This window comes from Centroberyx gerrardi, chromosome 24, assembly GCF_048128805.1.
Source record: "Centroberyx gerrardi isolate f3 chromosome 24, fCenGer3.hap1.cur.20231027, whole genome shotgun sequence".
In the NCBI taxonomy this organism is placed as follows: domain Eukaryota; kingdom Metazoa; phylum Chordata; class Actinopteri; order Beryciformes; family Berycidae; genus Centroberyx; species Centroberyx gerrardi.
In genome coordinates, this window is record NC_136020.1 from 17317179 (window position 1) to 17336656 (window position 19478).

Genomic DNA, 19478 nt, shown 5'->3' on the forward strand with positions numbered 1-19478 from the left:
GGGAGAAAGTGAAAGAAAGGCGGTGGGAGGAGAGATATAAAGGTAAAGTGCATGGCATGTTAAAGTGGGACTTCAATTATGGCACCGTATGTTGAGTGTGTGTGTGCATAATGTCTCTCTCTTGTTTTATCGTGGGTTTTGTCTGTCTTTCTCTCTCTCTCTCTCACACACACACATACATATGTCTGAAAAACAGATGGGAGAGAAACAGTATGATAAAATGTGAGTGAATGTGTGTGTGTGTGTGCATGTGTTTATCTTTGAGGGTGTGTGTGTGCTTGAACCAGGATTGGAAACAGGATCAGACTAAAATAAATCACACACATAGCCTGTCAAAAAAAAAGAAGACTTAATGATTGCGATAAGCGGTGTTATGAAACAGCCATATTAGGTAATAAACCTCTATCAAGAGTCATTCTGACAGCATCGTTCAATACTGTCTGCTCCGACTAGCAAAGCCTCATATCAAACAATAGGCCCATGTGTTCAGCAAAGGTCAGCTCAACAATAATTGGCCATGAACATAAAGAAGGAAATATTTTTTCTGTCTGCTCCTTCACATCAACCTCCTCCACTTTCTGCCTGGTTGCCTATCCACCAGATAAGTCTATTCAGAGCGCCGGCTTCTGATTGGCCTTGTTTAAAACAGAGAGCTTGTTGAGAGCGTGTTCAGCGAGTCGTGCACTGGGCCTTGAAATTGAAAACATTTCAGCTTAAAGTAATAATCCGCGACATTTTCGAATAAATAAATGTCCCTTTTGCTACTCTTTGTTGCCGATTGATATAAACCAAAAGTGATTCATGAAAGCTTTTACCTTTGCTGTTCTAGACACGAATTGGGTAGGTCTTTCCCGGGAAAAAATCCCCTGGCGCACAGGAAGTGATACGTTCTATGTTTGTGGTTTGTTTAGAATCAATAGAAGAAGAACTGGGTAGTTAGCATGAGCAGCGATAGCCACCATGGCTGAACAGACAAAGAAAAGAGCGCCGCCTACAGAAACTCAAACCAAGGGAAAAGACGTCACAGTCCCGCCCACACTGTTTGATTGACAGGTGATCTCTGGGAAGTGCGGTGCAGAAACACCACAGCTCCTCTCACACCTCCCTCCCTCAGCCCCTCCTCTCCTCACCTCCTCCACAGTCCTTCTCCTCCTCCTCGATGCTGTTCTTGATGCTGTCGAACTCCTCGTCGATGTTCTGGTTGCCTCGGATCTGACTGAGCACGCGGCGGGCCTTCTGGGTCAGGCCGCGCTGGATCAGCCAGCGAGGGCTCTCCGGCAGGAAGAGGAAGCCCAGGAACTGCAGCACGGCGGGGAGCACCGACAGACCCAGCATGTACCTGGAGAGGGAGGGAGGGAGAGAAGAGGATCTCAGAAACGAAAACATCCAGGTGTTAACAGCGCTTTTGGGCTACTGATGAGTTTTGGAAGCTGTATTTCTTCTGACAGTCATGACAGAGACACACAAAGGTCGCACCTGCCTTCACTTTACATCCAGCTATTAGCCAGGAAGCATCAGGCGGTTTAGCTCATTAAAATTAAACCCAAGGAGAAAATGTCAAGCCTTAGTTCAATTTCTTCCACTTAAAATATTGTTAACATTTACATGTAACATTTAACTTGAACCCTCAAAGTAACCGATTAAGGGTGCGATCACATCTACGGTTTGTTTTCGTTGGTCCGAACCATATTTGAAAAGTTTACTTTGTAACGGTTTTGTATTTGGCTCGTTTAGGTTCACACGGCTCAAATACAAGCGAATCAGGGCTTGTAAACAAAAGTCACATGACTCACAGGAGTTTTGGTGACCTGTCATCCCGCGAGATTTGGCATCGTTCTCACCTGTCCAAACAAACCGGACTAAAGGAGTTCAATTGAACCGTTCCAAACATACTTAGTGTCATAATCAATACATTTTCATACACACCAATACTCAAATTTCTGGGAGTAACCAGCTGACACGTTCACGGAACATTTACATGGTTCAAAGTAACGCAATTTCTCTAATAACCCGGTTTACATGGATTCATTTAATAATCAGTCCGTAGGTCTAAAGGAACTGATGTAAGAACCAGCTTTCCTCCTCCTTCTTGTCTGAAAAAAACAAAACAAAAGAAATCATTCATGTGCATATAAACACACTTACTGACTGCACAAATGCTTAGCTTGGACACTTCCATTCGTCCATAGTTAAAGCACTTTTCTGATACCAAGCCAGAACTATAAAGCATCAATTCTGTCATGTCATGACAGAATCACTTATCCCAAACAAAACCGCTGTTAGACTGGATTGTTATGTTGAGAGAAAAATTGCCTCTCGCCAGTTCTCTGCCTCCACACACACAGGCACATAACCAGGGTTCAACACAATCTGTAAAAGTGTGTACGAGTTGTCTTTTGGGAAATCCAAAAACTGCGGTGGAAGGAAGGGAAGGATAACGAGGCGCAAGAGAGGTGGAGGGAGAAAGACTGTGAGAAAGATAAAATGATAGATCTACCGCTTCATGACACTTAGAGGGAAGCAGAAGAAGAGAGGGAGCAGCAGGTGTTTCATACGACTTCAGCAAAGAGTGGAACAAAATCCAAAAGCCGAAAGGAGTGATTTACATAGATTTCTACCAGAGTGAACACCCAGGAACCGTAGGAAGCCTCTCTTCCGCTGAGCAGGCGTCGAAGTCAATCAGAACGACATTCATATTCACAACTCACTAAATGGCTCCCCAAAAAAAAGAGCTATTATCGCACATGAATCACGTCAATCTAGGACGCTCTAAACGATCTCCGTCATCTCCATCAGAACTGCAGTCGGAGCAAATCCTCGCCAAAAAAGGACGATTCTTATCTATCGCACAGCTCAACATTCAAACACACGGGAAGCTGCGAACTCTGAATTCGACGGAACAGGAGGGAAAGACACAGACAAAGGCAGAAAAGAGCGAAAAGAAAGTAACAGATAAGACAGAAAGGAAGAAAGAGAGAGAGAGATGCGGGGAGAGAGAGAGAGGCTTATCTTTTAAACATACAGTATGCCTGCTCTCAGCAAATGTTAGGGGCAGATCCACGCATGTGTTGACATTTTGGAATGAGCGTCCGAGCCAGCAGCCCGGCTTTTTTCTGCCATTTGATGCGATAGGAACCAGAAGGAAAGACAGTGATATCACATCTGGCTGTATGGGCATCATCAAAACTGGGTTACGTCCATCTGAGAATCCTCATAGCCACTGTAGAAGCAACGTTTTATGATATGCGATGCTGATTTAGCTCTACTTTACAACGCTTCAGACAATAATTGGCTGTAGTTGCATTGATAGACGCACAATGGGGGGAAAACTATAACAATATAGCACATTGTTATACTGTAATTACCTCTGTATAACTGCAGAGGATGTGTGTTTATTCTGTTTATTCGTATAACCACTAACAAACACATAACCAATGTGTGTGTGTGTGTGTAGGTGTGTCTATGAATGCATGTGTATGTGTGTGTGTATGTATCCATGCATATAAAATGCAGTATTGGGGGTAATGCATTACTTTTTTCGTGGCAACTAGTAATGTGTTCGTTTTTCAATTCTTGTAATGCGTAATTAGTTACTTTTTAAAATTAGAATGTTGTTCCTGCTGCACCTGATGCCAACAACAAAACAATGATGAACAACACACTTGACACACAAATTGCTATGGCAAGTTTTTGAAGTGGCTAACACAAAAGTACTCTAACAAGTTCCTTTAAATAAAGAGTAACTTTAACTAAAGTCATTACCTTTTAAGATAAGTAACAAAGTAAAGTAACTAATTTTAAGAGTAACTTTTCCCAACACTGGCTGATTTAGCTCTACTTTACAACATTTCAGACAAAAATTGGCTGCAATTGCCTTGATAGATGCACAATGTGGGAAAGCTTAACACCGACCACTGCACATTGTTATACTGTGTGTGTGTGAGTGTCCATGCATATCAGATGTGTGCGTGTGGTGTGTGTGTGGGTGTGTGTGTGTGTGTGTGTGTCTGACCTCCACCCGTCGCGCTGCAGGTAGCTGAAGGCCCCGTCGATGAGGCTGGCGGTGAACTGTCCCCCAGTGATGAAGAGGGTGTTGACGGTCACCAGCTGCCCCCTGAGGTGCGGCGGAGAGGCCTCGGCGATGTACACCGGCACCGTCATGGAGGCGATGCCTGCGCAGCGGGAGAAGAGACACGTTACACAATGGCTAGTCTCAGCCAAGCAACCTGATTGGTCAAAAAAGGCTTTCTAAGCATACAATTCCTTCATTGGTTTCTGTGCCTTTGGTAACAAAGCAGCTTGTTACCAATCTGTTTTGTGTTTTCCTGTTTTTTGTTTTTTTTTCTTATTAAGGATGGGACGATATATCCAAATTCAATATATTGCAATACAAAAATGTGACAATACGTATTGTAGGGCAGAAAAATGAATCGTGATATTAGCTCCATTTTTTTCTGTTGTAGTAATCACAAATGAGACGCTTGACCATCACAATTTCACAAGCTCTCCATCCAAATTTTATTATTTGGACTTTGTAATGACATTTTTAAATTGTTGTTTACGATTGCTAGAAAGCTTTGTGGCTCAGAAATAAACGCAATTCTGCACAGTCAGACTTTGTTGTCATTGAACTTTTATTTATTACATCGTATCGTGGTTGTATTGAATCGTTACTCAAATGCACCTCGTATCTGTTGTATCAGCATCATATCCATAATCACTGTAAAAAAACATGTTTTCAGGTGTTATTATTACTATATTCATATTCATATTGTATTGATTTTGGAGCTGAAATATTTGAAAAGTTACAGCTCAACTCAGCTCTATTTGAATAGCGCTTTAAAATCACAAAACCAATGTGTGCCAAAGTGCTTTGCAAACTAGTGGGGATACACAGCAGGGAAAAGTAATATGTTTACTGAGTTTGAGTATTCCAGTCATGCACGTTCCTGACTATATTACTGATTAGAATTATTTCTCAGCATGTAATCAGTAACCAGGGTGACATTCTGAAAGGGGCCGTGACCCTTGACCCTGACATCAACAACAGCGACGGTAACAACGGCAACAAACAACTTGTGGATGTGAAGCGAATCCAAGACACACAGAGAAGCACTACAGTCCGTCTCGGTAATGGGCTCTGCACTACTCAGACCTGGAGACCGTCCAATCACACACACACACACACACAGAACAAACAAAAGTGTGTGTTTGCTCAGGATTTATCTGACGAGCTGCCATGAGACCGCCACTCTCTGCAGCTGGCTCCTGATAAGCTCTATTAATAGTCTCCCACTGCTTTCTATATCGCTCAACCCCCCCCCTAACTCTCCAACTCCTCCCCTCCCCCTCCCCCAACGGCCGCCATGACGACGTGGCTACCTGTTGCTATGGTAACGGCTCGCTGGGAAAACAGGCGCGCCGTCTCTCCGAGCGGGCACCGCGCTGTGGCAGCTCAGGGAAAACAAATCAATAACCAAGAAGCAGGAGGGTTTCTTTTCTGCTGTTTCACTAGAAAAATCTTTATTTGTGTTTTGAAAAGAGCTATACAAATGATGATGATGATGATGATGATGATGATGATTGTTATTATTTTATACTTGCAGGTTGGTGGGTTGCCATAGTTACCAAGCATTTCATACATACAGAAAATCTATTACTAAACAGTAAAAAGCAATGTAAGTGAAACGAAACACATAAAAGCACATCGATGAATATGAAAGCAAAACACAAAACTGGAGGTCAAGGAAAATTAATAAAAGATCATTACATAAAAGCAATTACATCAATATATTCCCCAGGCTGATAAAATAACAATTAAGAAGAGCTTATTGCACTGCACACACACACACACACACACACACACACACACACACACACACACACACACACTTCTTTCCATTACTCAACTGCACAAGCCTTTCCCACACCACTAATATCCTGTGGGGAAACCTAAAGGGAGTGGTTGAAAGCCTTTTGGTCAAGTCTCTGCCTGCTGTGATCAACCAGAAGACACTCAGAAAGCAAACAACCAAACCTAAACCAACGCTGAGCCATTCTCCAACTTGCTGTTACACCCAAAAACATAATTCCTATCACTTACATTTGAAGTTAAATTGATTTCTTGACCCTGCAAACATTCCCTGCTGGAAGAGAGCGCCGTGTATCTATAGATTCCTGTCATGCGTGTACCGATTGTTGAGATCAATATCGATTTTAAGGCATAAAAAGGCATCAAATGCAATAAATTGTTGCTTGAAAATGTTAGAAAATGCAGGATTCTAACATCATCATCACCTCAGGTTTTCTCGTAGGCAGTGCCGGGGGAGAGTTACTTTTAAAAGTAATGTGTTACTTTACTTTGTTACTTACATTAAAAAGTAACTGGTTATGTTATGTTAAGTCACTCTTAATTAAAAGTAAGTTTAGCGTTACCCACTTCAAAAACATGTGCTGTCCATGATTGTTTGAAAATGCAATGCAAGACTATCGCTCTGTTTTTAAAACAGTAAGCCAATCTCATATCAAGCAGACTTAGATTCTGTTTTTTTTTTTTTCATTTAGCAACAGGTTGTCTGCTCAAGATGCCGTGAGAATTTCACTTTTTTTCCACTTTTCAACATCAAAAATGAAACAATATGACAGAAAAATGAAAGTAACGACATTCTAATTTTAAAAAAAGTCACTAGTAACGGCATCCAAAAATTGAAAAACCTATGCGTTAAGTTACTAGTTACCACAAAAAGTAATCTGATTACACTGAGTGCTGTGTAACACGTTACCCCCAACACTTCTCATAGCTTATGGGAAATTCTAGTGGTAACCCAGCTGATCACGGTCTGGTTTCACTTCATAAACCAAATGCAATGCACAGAGGAAACGCACAGTAAATAATATGCTGTAAATCATTAAATGTGGTTTCATTCAACAAAGAGAGGAGTTTGAAGAGAGCTTTTTCATGTTAGAACCTGGATCAACTTTGAACTTTTGGAGCCGTGGATGTTTCAGATACAGCATGTGATAATTCCACAGGTAGATAGAGCAGTAAGTGGATTTCATGCCAGTCCAACCAGCAGCTCGACAGAGGAGACAGGAAACACGTTTCACCACCAGCCATGAAATCTGTTTACACTGCTGTCCGACTGACAGCTACATTGTGATTGTTTGTGTGTGTGTGTGTGTGTGTGTGTTACATTATGCAAATGGTGACACAGACACACACATAGACAGACACACACAGAAAGGTCCTCAAGATCCTTATCTGCTGTAACGCCCCTATCTGTATTCACCTCGTACAGCCCGGCCACTTCTCCCTCCCTCTTTCATCTGCGATATAATCCTGTTTTATTTCTTTCTCTATCTTAGCCATATGTATCACCAGCTTGTCTCCCTCCCAGCCACATCTGCTGCCATAGACACACGCGGCTCATATGCTTACTAATGGGGTTACAGCAAATGTTTATGCACCTTCTGAGTAACGCAACAACTACAGTTTTGCATTTTGTTGCGGGCGGTGACAGCAAAAAAAAATATGTTAAGAGTCGACAAAGCTAACGTCGTTACAGGCCGGTAAAAAGGTCAAATAGATGTTTAGTTTCAGTTTATTGACTTGGCGGAAAATAAATGGCCTTGGCTGGGAGTCTATTAGTGGGGAAGGAAATGTACACTGCAAAAAATGTCCGACTTCACACATCATTTGATGTTGCATTTTTAATCTTTAAACGTTTAATAATACTGGTTTAAAAAATCTGACAATGAGGTGAGATATTTTCACGTGTTTCTGATTTAGATAAACGTCATTAAAAAGTGGTAAATGTGATTTTTTACATTTTATTTTGGTGACATCGTTGGTGCTAAACAGTCACTGATGTTTTTGCACTGCACTTCCATTACTGCAAAGCCTTTTTTCATGGAGTTTCTGTAGGTGGCGCTCTTTTCTTCATCTGTTCAGCCATGGTGGCTGTCGCTGCTCATGCTAACTACCCAGTTCTTCTTCTTCTATTGATTCCAAACAAACGCATCACTTCCTCTGCGGCAGATTAATTTTCCCAGGAAAGAGCTACCAGGCACCAGATGTTAAGAACAGCCAATGTCAAAGCTTTCATCAACTGGATATAGGTTGAATCACTGTTGTGTTACATCAATCATTTATATGAAAATCTTAAGTATAAGTCTGGTATCAAGTGATATGATGTTGATAAGAGTGTAGTGATCTCAGGTATTCAAATTCTTCCGAAATTCCCTTCTGAAAGTGAAACTGCACTGGAAACAAGTGAAATCACCTCAACCCCACTGGCATATTTGAAGAAAAATACGATTTTAAGGCTCAGCTCAAGATTAAAACAACCTGCTAAGACGGACATTTCTGACAGCGTTCCCTTCACGGGAGCGTGGCGGTGTGTGATTCCCGTACGAAAAAACCCCCATCTCATTGTGTGTTCCCATTCTCTGTAATGAGCTCTCCTTTTCAGCACCAGGGACAGCTCCCCACTCCCCACACACACACACACACACACACACACACAGTCTGAAGTCAGCGTCTGGTCAGGCCGGGGCCTCGCAGCAGCACAGTACAAAGGGATCTGTCTTGTCTTGAGACGGCAGCTTTTAAGCACACAGAACAAAGCCTGAGACTGACTCACTTGATCAGAGAATGAAACACTGCAGAGGAAGATACTCGACTAGACTCCACATCACCGAGGGAGTAAAGAGACGGTCAGGAGGAGGAGGGGGGAGGAGGAGGAGGGAGGGTGGGGGGGAGGCAGTGGGAACATGGCACTAAGTAGCTGGTCGCTGATGGAGGAAGCTAATTAGACACTAATGGAGGATTCTCGGAACTCGGAAACACAGACTGAGGACAGGAGACGCAGAGCAGATACAAAAATAGCAAAAAATTACGACTTCCACGCAGATGAAGAGCCGCATAAAGCCGCTGTTGATTTTTAGATGAGTGACGCTTTGTCAGATTTCGTGGTCTAAAGGCTGAGCGCTGGGTGAATTCATTGACGAAAGCAGAAGAGGTTGTGTCCTTTCACAGTTTAAGGTAGTAGGGAGTAGGTTCCTGTATGGGTTGAGACAATTCTACGACCCCTTTGGCTTATGAAACCCTTTAAAACCCCATTGGATAAACTCAGAAATGCATAGTGATCAATCTGATAACAAGGCTGCTTTTTCAGTTTCTGAAAAGTTGACATTTTGGAGGTTTTCACACGACAGCAACAATATATAAATACACAAATTCATCACCAAATGGCCTGGTTAGGACAAGAAGTATGTCTTAATTACATAAATCAACCAATTAATTATTATAGGCCTCTAGGTAATAATTAAACGTAATCACAATGTAATTAACAGCACTATTTTTATCCAGACCCCTAATCTTGTGTTTCCAAGAACAAAAGGCTTGAGCAACAGCTAGATGTGTTAGCAAGAACACCTATTATTATACACACACTGTTTGCATGAATGTGTGCGTGTGTGTGTGTGTGTGTGTGTGTGTGTGTGTGTGTGTGTGTGTGTGTGTGTGTGTTTCTCTGTGACAGTGTGTGAGTGAATGGGTTACGACAAGTAAAGGTTGCGGATTTAGGGGATCAGAACTGAAATATGTCTGCTTCATTAGACTGTATCCAGAGGAGAGAGACAGGGAGAAGGTCAACATCATGAATACATGCTACGCTCAGCGACTGCTGCCGACGTGCCTCTGAGCAAGGCACTAAACCAATCAGAGGAACTGCTCTGTAATGCCAACAGTAGAAGACTGTGGTTGTGCTGAGAAGCTCTCAGGTGTGAAGCAGGATGTTGTTCAGCCAATCTTCCCTGAATAAATAAAACTTAAGAGGAAAAAAACACTCCAAAACACTGTTAAAAAAACAGCTATTGCCGATGTAGTTTGCATCCCTGGGCCCATTTAGCTGTTTGTGTATTTTTCTTATTCCCCAAGTAGATGATGTGACATCATGTTGAGATATTTTCCAGTGCAGCTACAATGAAGTTTGATAGCAGACAGAAAAACTGTCAGCGATCTAAAACATCAATGGTAAAAGTCAGGTTTTGGTGTCAGTCCCTCAGAATCAAAGAGCGAGGGCTTCTTTCTAGAGCTGCCATTTTGCACCAAGAGACGTTCAACAATCATACAGGGAGAAATCCATTAGAAGAGGCAGAGAGACCAATTTCTGCAGCCTCAATAGACCAGAATGCAATGCAGCCACAATGTTGTTCTCTCTCTACTCTCACTTTTACTGGACTGTCGCTATCTCTCTCTCCACTTTCATGTATCCAGCACAGAAAACTCCCTTCACTGGAGGCTGTCAAAAGTCGTTCTGGGGAAACGTAGGAAAACACTACCTGAAGTACAAGTAGAAGAGGCAAGCTGAGGGAAAGGGAGTACACCAAAATATTACACTTCATCGCAAAAAACATCTCCTGGAACGCCCCGAACATCACAAATCGATGAAATCTAACAGCGTAAACGTATCTGACGGTGGATTTCCCCCTTTCAGATTGAAACATCTTTGCACCCTGCGCAGCTAGAAAAACCTCCCGATTGAGATAAGCGGTGTTATGAAATAGCCGAGTTATGTACTAAAACCCTGTCAATAGTCATTCTGACAGTCTGGCTCAATACCGTCTGCTCAAACTAGCCAAGTCTGGTATCACACAGCAGACCCCGTGTGTTCAGGCAAAGGTCAGCTCACCAATAATTGGCTAGGAGCAGAAAACCAGAGGCTTATGGGAAGAAAGGGAGTGTATGGGGAAGGGTTGGTGGAGGGGTGTGTGGCATTTCCTGGTTTGACAAACAGCTCCGATGACCTTTTTGGCGCGTTCTGCTCAGAAATGCTAAGCAATTTCGCTTTTCCTGAGAGCCGGCCGTCGCGCAAACGCGAGCGGTCGGGTGACGGGTCCGGGCCAGAATAACTGCGGCTCGTTAGCGTCTCCGCCGACTAATTGGGGTGCGAGAATGTTCTTCATTATCTAGCGGGGGCCGGGTCGCGCATGCTTGTGTAATGAAGATCGCTGTGTGGGAAAAGACTGCGATGGTGAAAGGGAGGGGGTTGCCACTTATAATTTAACAGCCTAAATGACCTGGGTGATTAGTTTTCTCCCAAGGCCGGGGGACTATATTAGCCACTGCAGCTTGAGTGAGTAAATGATTGTGTCTGGATGCAGCATTTTCATATGTGTTCATTTTGAAGTGGAACAGGCAATGTGGCCTCCTCGCCGCCTGTTTTTTGCCTCTTTTTTTTTATTTCAATCTCTGAAATGAGTTGCCTTGGGGATCCACAGTTTTTTCTTTCATTATTGATAATTCCAAACAAAAACAAACCATTACCTAGGCATCTTTAGCCATGGTTGTTTGTGTTAGAAGTACAGTGTGCTTTATGGGCCACTGGTGGTGATTACAACACAGTCTTGTGATGGATGACTGTATAAAAGGTGTGCGCACTAAAACAACGGCGATATTCAAAAAGTTGACAGGATGACAGCGAGCAAAAGGAGGAGAAGATAGCGATGGGATTCAAGAGGTGGTTATGGATTTTTCATTAGTCTACTTTATCATAAAGCAGCACTCATTTCATGACACATAAAACATGTTTTTCACCATTTCAGCGTTCCAATTTCTGGAAAATTGGTATCATCAGGCTGTCTTTCTAATTCACTGCTTTGCTCCACATGACACAAGACATTCTATTTAGTTCCATAAGAGAAATTGGTAGCAGTTTGCTGTTATTAACTGAACCTTTTCTCCACTTGGAGCCGAGCAATTTTTTGTTCTCAGAATTACACTTGAGTTGTTCTATTGAGGCGTGCAAAGCAAATAAACGATTGGAGAGTGACAGGAAAGATAAGAGAGAGAGAGGGAGAGAGAGAGAGAGAGAGAGAGAGAGAGAGAGAGAGAGAGACAGGATTAACCAGAACTATACAGAACTATACTTTTGTTTGGGTGAATTTAAAGTTTTATATCAGTGGGTTTTTTTTTTTAAGTTTGTGTGAATGGTCTAGGTTGCCCCTCTACATTATTCCTGGTTTTTCTGCACACAGTCAGCGTAGTTAGAGATATCAGCGCTTGTTTTCCCTCAGAGGAAGCCATTTGATGCCATTCAGTCTTGTCCAGTATGAAAAATAACTTCCACAGAGCGAGAGAATCCATCACAGTAAACATGAAGCCTTCATTTGATTTTGTTAAAGATTCCCCTTTAACTTTATTTCATTGTGCCTGAGTTGAGTGTTTTCATATCATTGCATGCATTACGTTACGCTCTGCTTACTGTCAATCACCTGACACCCGAAATAATCTCTCAAAATGTCTCCTTACAAACTTTATTGTCACATCCATGTCTTTTTATTTGGGGCGTTTTTGATAGCGGTGGACGGTTACAGTAATTTCAAGCTAGGTTTGACACGGCGAAGTTGGTATTTGTAAAACAACGAAAAACGAGTAAATGTTAAAAAATCAAATTATATACGGCATATATTGCATAATGACTGAGAGAAATGTAAATTAGACGTAGACAGTAGTAAATGAACTATAACTCTTCCTGTTTTTTTTTTCTATTTATTAAGCAGCGATGCCACTAAATCCCCACGCTGGAAAATTCACCAAACTCCTACAGTAATGTAAAGACAATGCACATTCATCATCTGCAGATTGCTGATTGCCCCAAACAAACAAATATAGGGTAATTACAGTAAAGTTTGCTCATATATCACACAGTAAGAATCCAAATTAGAGCCATTTATCACAACAGGCACTGAAAATGACACTGGAAGTAGGAGTTCCAGTGATTCCGGCACCAATATTATTGTGTTTCTAAAGGAAGCATGCAGGGTTTCTTTACTTCAACAGTCTCCTAGCGAGCACAGCCTCCTTCCCTCTCTCATGATGGTTAACTGAACGGGGGGAAATGCGTAATTGGTCGGCCTGCAATTCCTCCACGTATCACCGAGGAGAGCGCTTACTATTCTCAAAGGAGGCGGCAGATGAGCGCCATCAGTGTGGAGCTCGGCCCGGAACGCCAGCCTCCACAGCCGTATCCGATGCAGCGTGGAGGATGTGACTCATGAGTAAGTGCGGTTACTATAAATAATTTTGGGTACATTGAATGCTGATCAAAAGGCGAGCAGCATGTGAAAGCATGCAAGCTAAAGAGAGACAGAGGAGGCAGGAGGAATGGGGGCAGACAGCTAGTCATTCAGATGTACGTAACCTTGACAACGGTCTCTCAGGCTCGGAGGCGACCTCAGTGACACTAAAAGTCTTCAGCATGCGATGTAGGTTCACTTTGACTTGGTTTAGGCATTTTAAGATGGCATCTTCCCTTTATTTATCATTTTTTAGTTTCCCTATCTCACTTAATGCTGAACAACCTCATAATAATCATCATAATCATAAAAACACCCAATGGCATGCAACTTGAGTAAGCAAATATCAGTGCTGAGTGAGTGAGTGAGTGAGTGAGTGAGTGAGTGAGTGAGTGAGTGAGTGAGTGAGTGAGTGAGGGAAGGAGGGAGGGAGGGAGGGATGGATGAAGGGAGGGAGTGAACGAGTGAGTGATTGAGTGAGTGAGTGAGTGAGTGAGTGAGGGATGGAGGAAAGAAGGGAGGGAGGGAGGGGAGAAGGGAGTGAGTGAGTGTGTGAGTGAGTGAGTGAGTGAGTGAGTGAGTGAGTGAGTGAGTGAGGGAGGGAGGAAAGAAGGGAAGGAAAGAAGGAGGAAAGAAGGAAGGTAGTGAGTGAGGGAAGAAGGGAGTGAGTGAGTGAGTGAGTGAGTGTGTGAGTGAGTGAGTGAGGGAGGGAGGACAGAAGGGAAGGAAGGAAGGAGGAAAGAAGGAAGGGAGTGAGTGAGTGAGTGAGGGAAGAAGGGAGTGAGTGAGTGAGTGAGTGAGTGAGGGAGGGAGGGAGGGAGGGAGGGAGGGAGGAAGGGAGCGGGAAAGGGAAGGAAGGAGAGAGGAAGGAAGGGAGGAAGGGAGGGAAGGAGAGCTGGAGGATGGTAGGAAGGGAAGGAGGAAGGGTGAGCAAGCTAGAGTGAGTGTGTAAGTGAGAGAGAATTTTTTTAAATCCAAAAAGTCACTTCAAGTTTATTTGTATGGCCCTTAGTCACAGTTACAGTCTCAAAGGACTTGACAATGATAATGGCCACATCATGAAGCAATAAATGAACCTTAGACCCTCAAAGAGAACGAGGAAAAACTCCCACGGAACCTCATTAGGGAAAAGCAAGCTCCCGAAACAGCTCCTCTAGCCTCCCCACTGGGACTTTCTCTGATCAAATTGTCACGCTGCCTAACACAAAGAGAACAAAAGTAATTGGCCAGCCCAATTAACCGACAAGTGGGTGTTCGCCTATGTGGGACGACCGAGCGGCTACGGGCTAGAGATCGTCCTTCAACAACGATCCAGGTTCAAACATACATGTCAGCAAAGCTCCGCCCCTTGAGCAAGACAATAAATCCCTCCCAGCCGCAGGGGCTTCAGCTGACCCTGGCCCTGACCTCTGACCTCGCTGAAGACAGAACCCCCCTCACAAATCGATATTTCATGTTATCATTACGGCAAAAAATTGATAATTTCACTTGTTTCAACTTGAATTTTCTTGAAATCAGTAACAACATCTTGAAACGCGCAGTGTGATCTTTCCCTATTTCAAGATACTGTCGCTTGAAACTGCATTGGAACGAAATGGAATTACAATACTCAATCCAGTGGCAGAATTGTTTACTTGTTTTCAGGAAAATATGATTCAAGACTCAATTACCTGCTGGATTGCATAACTTGATAGGATGGAGATATTTGTATGTGTCACAGGGGAAAAAAAAAAACATTAAAAACAGCCATTTAAGTGTACAATCACAAGCTGGGGGATGTGTCACACACAACATACTGAACACCTGTCGTCTTACCAAGCCCCACTCCGACGATGAGCCTCCCCACAAGGAGCACCTCCTTGCTGGGGGCGGTGCTCAACACAATCCCCCCGACGGTGAAGAAGAAGCTGGCCAGCAGTATGCACACCCTGCGCCCGAACAGCCCGTTGAGGAAGCCGCCCAGCAGGGCCGACAGGGCGGCCGCGGCCACAGTACTTGATATGAGCAGCTCCTGCCACAGGGCGCTCAGGTCCAGCTCCCTCTTCAGCAGGAGCATCGCCCCGGAGATCACCCCGGTGTCGTAGCCGAAAAGGAAGCCCCCCAGGGCGGAGAAAACGGCCAGGACGTACACGAACCCGGGCGTGACATCCTGCTGGAACTGCTTACGGGCAGCCCGCTCCAGGTCCCCGGTGGAGGAGGCTGTGGCTCCGGCGGCGGACCCCCCGGACGCCCCGGACCCCCCGGCCACTCCGGCGGAGGCGCCCTGGCTGCTGATGCTGGCGCTGGACGGAGCTTTGATCAGACTCCGCTCTCCTCCGTCGTTCACTTTCTTCCTCCGCTCGCCCATCAGGTTGCTCATACTACGGAGATTATAGTCATGGTCGCCCGGCTTTCGCGACATAGGGGAAATACAGTTGGGATGTAGGAGTTGTAGGCTGTTTGATGATTAAAAAAAACAAACACACACACATACACAACTAATTTATTCCCCCCCTCAGACTGAAGTTACTGCTGCGTAAAAAGCGTGCGCCACGCCGGTTATCCAAGCCACTTTATTCCCCAAATAACGCTCGCTGTTGAATAAAGTTGTCTGTCTCCAGCCTCGTGTACAGGCTATCAGCGCATCACATCCCTGTGGTCCTGATGGGGGAGTTGAAGAAGAGTGGGGAGGAAAGGTAAGATAATATAGGAGGAGTGTAGTGGACCAGTTCGTCACTACCAGCGTCGGCGTGACGCAAGAAATATTGTTTTGGAGGCATGATGCTGGAGTGGAGAGTAGGTCATCTGTGATGGAGATTTAGTCTGCTTTGTTTGAATGCCATTACTAAACTGAATTACAGTAATCCTATTATACATTTTATAAGGATACTATACAATTATCACAGCAAAATCATAAATCACTCTAAGAATATAGGATATAGGAATCAGTGATACCATAGGAGGTAAATAAATACCATTATAAGGTCACTATAAACCTACTATTGAGTATCACATACACACTATAAGTCCTTGTTGGAATATTATAGCAATATTTATGGCGATTTTTCGTTTTTTTTTATTTTTTATATATATTTTTCAACTGATTATAATGCATATAGAAAACATAAAATAATGACAATAATACTGTCATGTATTGTAATTTCTGTCCTAACAGCAGAATTTGTCTTGGTTAGAGCATTATTGATAGATTATTATTATTATTGAAAGCACACAATGTAGATGGAGAACAGATACTACCATTTTTTTTTTTACCATTAGTTTATACATGTGATGTATAAACTAATGCCTCTATAGACAGAAAACGGCTGCCCTCTGCAGGCTTGGCTGTAGTAGTACAAGTCCAAGTCTATTCAAGTCATGTAGAAATATCATGGATGTATTAAACTAGAGAAATACACATAAGACATAATTTGACCACCATTGACTACATTCATTCAGGTGATGTAACACGCCCTCTGGCGGCCATATTGGAGGTCCACAGCTCTTGGGCAACAGAGGACAGTTGATTGGGCAATTTGGCCATCTCAAAAGAATTGAATTGACCAATTTCTCTGCTGCTTTTGACAAGGAACTGATCATTTCGTCACCGCTGATACACCTTGATTTTGTGGTTAGATAATGAGCTTTGGTTTTGCTTCGCTGGTCAGTCAGCTAGCTAACTAAGCCATAGGCGCCGATTCCGTGGGTGCTTCCGGCCCTTAACCCCAACCGCTCCAGTGGAGCTGCTCAGTGGCCAGCAGATCAGACTGTGGTTGTACTGGTCAGCTTCCAGGTGTGAATGTGTGTGTGAATGTGATCAGGGCGTTCCTGAAAAAGAGAGCATTGCTCTCAGTGAAACTCCCCTGAATAAATAAAGGTGAAAAAAAAAAAAAAAAAATCAACCTTATCAGACTATTCACCTTTACATATAACATTACTGAATAAAGTTATAGCCACACCGCAACAATCTTATTCATGTTTCTCAAATTTAGCCATTATTTGCCCACAGCCAATGCTCCAGTGGTTGCTGGGAGATTTGTGGCACAACTGCAAAGCCTCTTCTGCACATCCCTAATCTTAATCCACTAATTTAATACTGATTCCACAACTAAACCCAAACCCTAATTCTAAAATTCACTAATTTTCAAGCTCAAGACCGAACAAAATGTCCCCACTTTCCCATAAAAATCTTCACCTTTTATGTCCAGAACTCTGACTCTTCCTCACAAGAATCGCAATGCAAGTACACACACAAACAAACCAATGCTCATCGTCACTACTGAAACCCTCTCCATTATTGATTAAGCTGAAAACACAGAAAAAAAAAATGTCTCATCTCTTTCAAATTCCTTCCACGCTGCCGGCTGCAGTCTGAAGAAATTACGTGGTCGTAAATGGATTGATGTGTGCAGGCGATCAATATGTGGATGGCGGTTTCACACAAAATGGAGAATGAGAAAGGCCTGATAATGGGCCCATTAGGGAGAGAGAGCGTTAATGGGAGATAATTCCTTTTTACAGATACGTTCCCTACATGGATCCAGGGTGGGATGGGGTCAGAGGTCAGCATCTATCAGACTGTGTAAACCATTTATGCCGGTCAAAGGGAAACCTACCTTGTGACCTCAATTGTTTTTCTTTTCAGTTGAATTGAACCCCAGGACCTATGAAATCCATTTAGAAAGCAATTGTTTTTTTAATGTGTGAATGTCAATGAGAAAATCACATATTTCTTATTTCCTGAGGAGTCAGAGAGAAATGGGAGAGAGTGAGAGAGAGAGTGAGAGACTGAGAGAGAGAGAGAGAGAGAGAGAGAGAGAGAGAGAGAGAGAGAGAGAGATGGGGAGAGAGTGATAGGAAGAGAGTGATAGGAAGAGGAAGAGAGATGGGGAGATCGGTAGATAGAGAAAAAAGAAGAATACTTTGTCATAAAGTATTAACTTGTGGGTACAGTCAATAGAAACTCTTAAATGCTATAGAAAAAATGAAAATGTATTTATAATTTAACAATTACTCTCTTCTCTTCTCTTGTATTATGTCACTTTAATATTTCAACTTACCATATGGTACTGGAACCTATACGTGGGTGGGTTTGGGTGGGGCACGAACGGGGTGGTGGTATATGTGGGGTGGAGGGGTGGGGGGTGGGGGGCTACTAAGGGAGGTCAGGTCTGTAATATGAATGTGTCAGTTCCATTAATTAATAAATGTATTTATTTATTTTGTATTATTATTATTAGTAGTTCTATAATTAATGTTATCTTATTTTATTTTCTTCTTCTTTTTTTTGTATGTATGTGTATGTATATATGTGAATTGGTATATGCAGTATGTGTGTGCATGTGTATCCACACGGGTACGTGTGTATACATGTGTACGTATATGTATGTTGTAGGAAATAAAATAGGACGCTGTGTCCTTTGCCCTCTGTGTAAATGTCTTATAGTGGAGTATCAGTGAGAAGGGCCTGCTCACGTTAAAGAAGTCATGCAGCCATCATGAGTGAGCTGTATGCTTCCACATGAGATCAGGAGCTTAGCCCTAGTGTTTACTGGAAGAGACAATCACGTAAGAATAGAACTAACGTTAGTGTGTACTGTAGAACTGGTTTTGACTAGTTTGGAGCTTCTTACATTGGCCATATGTTGATTTCTCAGAAAGGGGTGTACAAAGCAACTACACACACACACAAGAGTATAAGAGACTAACAATTCTACCTTTTGGTCAGAGAATATCCTGCAGCCTAATGAAATGTATGTGCTTGTAAGGTTTTCTCTCCATGCATGTCTGAATAAAGAATCTACAGAAGACTTCTGAAACATTGCTCATTTATTTGACCCACAAGGGTAAAAGAGTCATTTTCCCCCTACAATATTTGGCGACGAGGATGGGATGGACACATCACTGACCGCCGTCTGAGACTGATTTGAGGGTCAACTGCCAGCAGGAGTGTCTGGGACACTCAGGGAAAATCCGCTTCATAAAAAACGGAGGACTGGATCCCGCCTGACACCAGCCAGGGCGGCGCCCAGTGGGCCGTCCATCCGTTTTAGAGAGCAAGTGGTGAGTTTCTGTGAATTCTTTTTCATAAAAAGTACGTCGGTGAGAGTGTAAATTCCTCTGAGAGGTAGTCTCATGTTCAGTTGCAACGAGAGAAATAGAAATAAAATCCTAGGTAACAGTTAATGGGGACGTAATCCCTCTGAGAGGTTGTCTGTAATGGTAAATCCGGAGCGAGGGCAGACCTATTAGAAAAGGACAAGAAAGGTCCTAAGAGAATTTTGAAAAAAAAAAAAAAAAAAAAGGCTGTGATTGAATGGGAATGCTGCTGTGATATAATTGTCCTGTGGGTATTTATCCACACAAAGGGTATGCTGCTCGGAAATAAAGTGTCATACAAACTCCCTGGCTGGTGTCAT

General features: G+C 43.0%; 1 protein-coding gene across 6 annotated transcripts in view; it reads right to left on the bottom strand.

Moving 5' to 3' along the window:
- LOC139914296 (proton myo-inositol cotransporter-like) overlaps positions 1-15481 on the bottom strand; it is an 81636-nt gene extending 66155 nt beyond the window's left edge. Inside the window, exons 1-4 of one of the 6 annotated variants that reach the window (XM_078282110.1) lie at positions 15329-15481; positions 14896-15256; positions 4013-4172; positions 1131-1339 (exon numbers count right to left, since the gene is read on the bottom strand). In XM_078282110.1, the coding sequence (XP_078138236.1) occupies positions 1131-1339; positions 4013-4172; positions 14896-15256; positions 15329-15481 (883 nt within the window). Of the gene's footprint in view, positions 1-1130; positions 1340-4012; positions 4173-14895 lie in introns of all 6 variants that reach the window. The other 5 variants (XM_078282109.1, XM_078282112.1, XM_078282111.1 and 2 more) reach the window with 5 other exon arrangements.
- Between the last annotated feature and the right edge of the window lie 3997 nt (positions 15482-19478).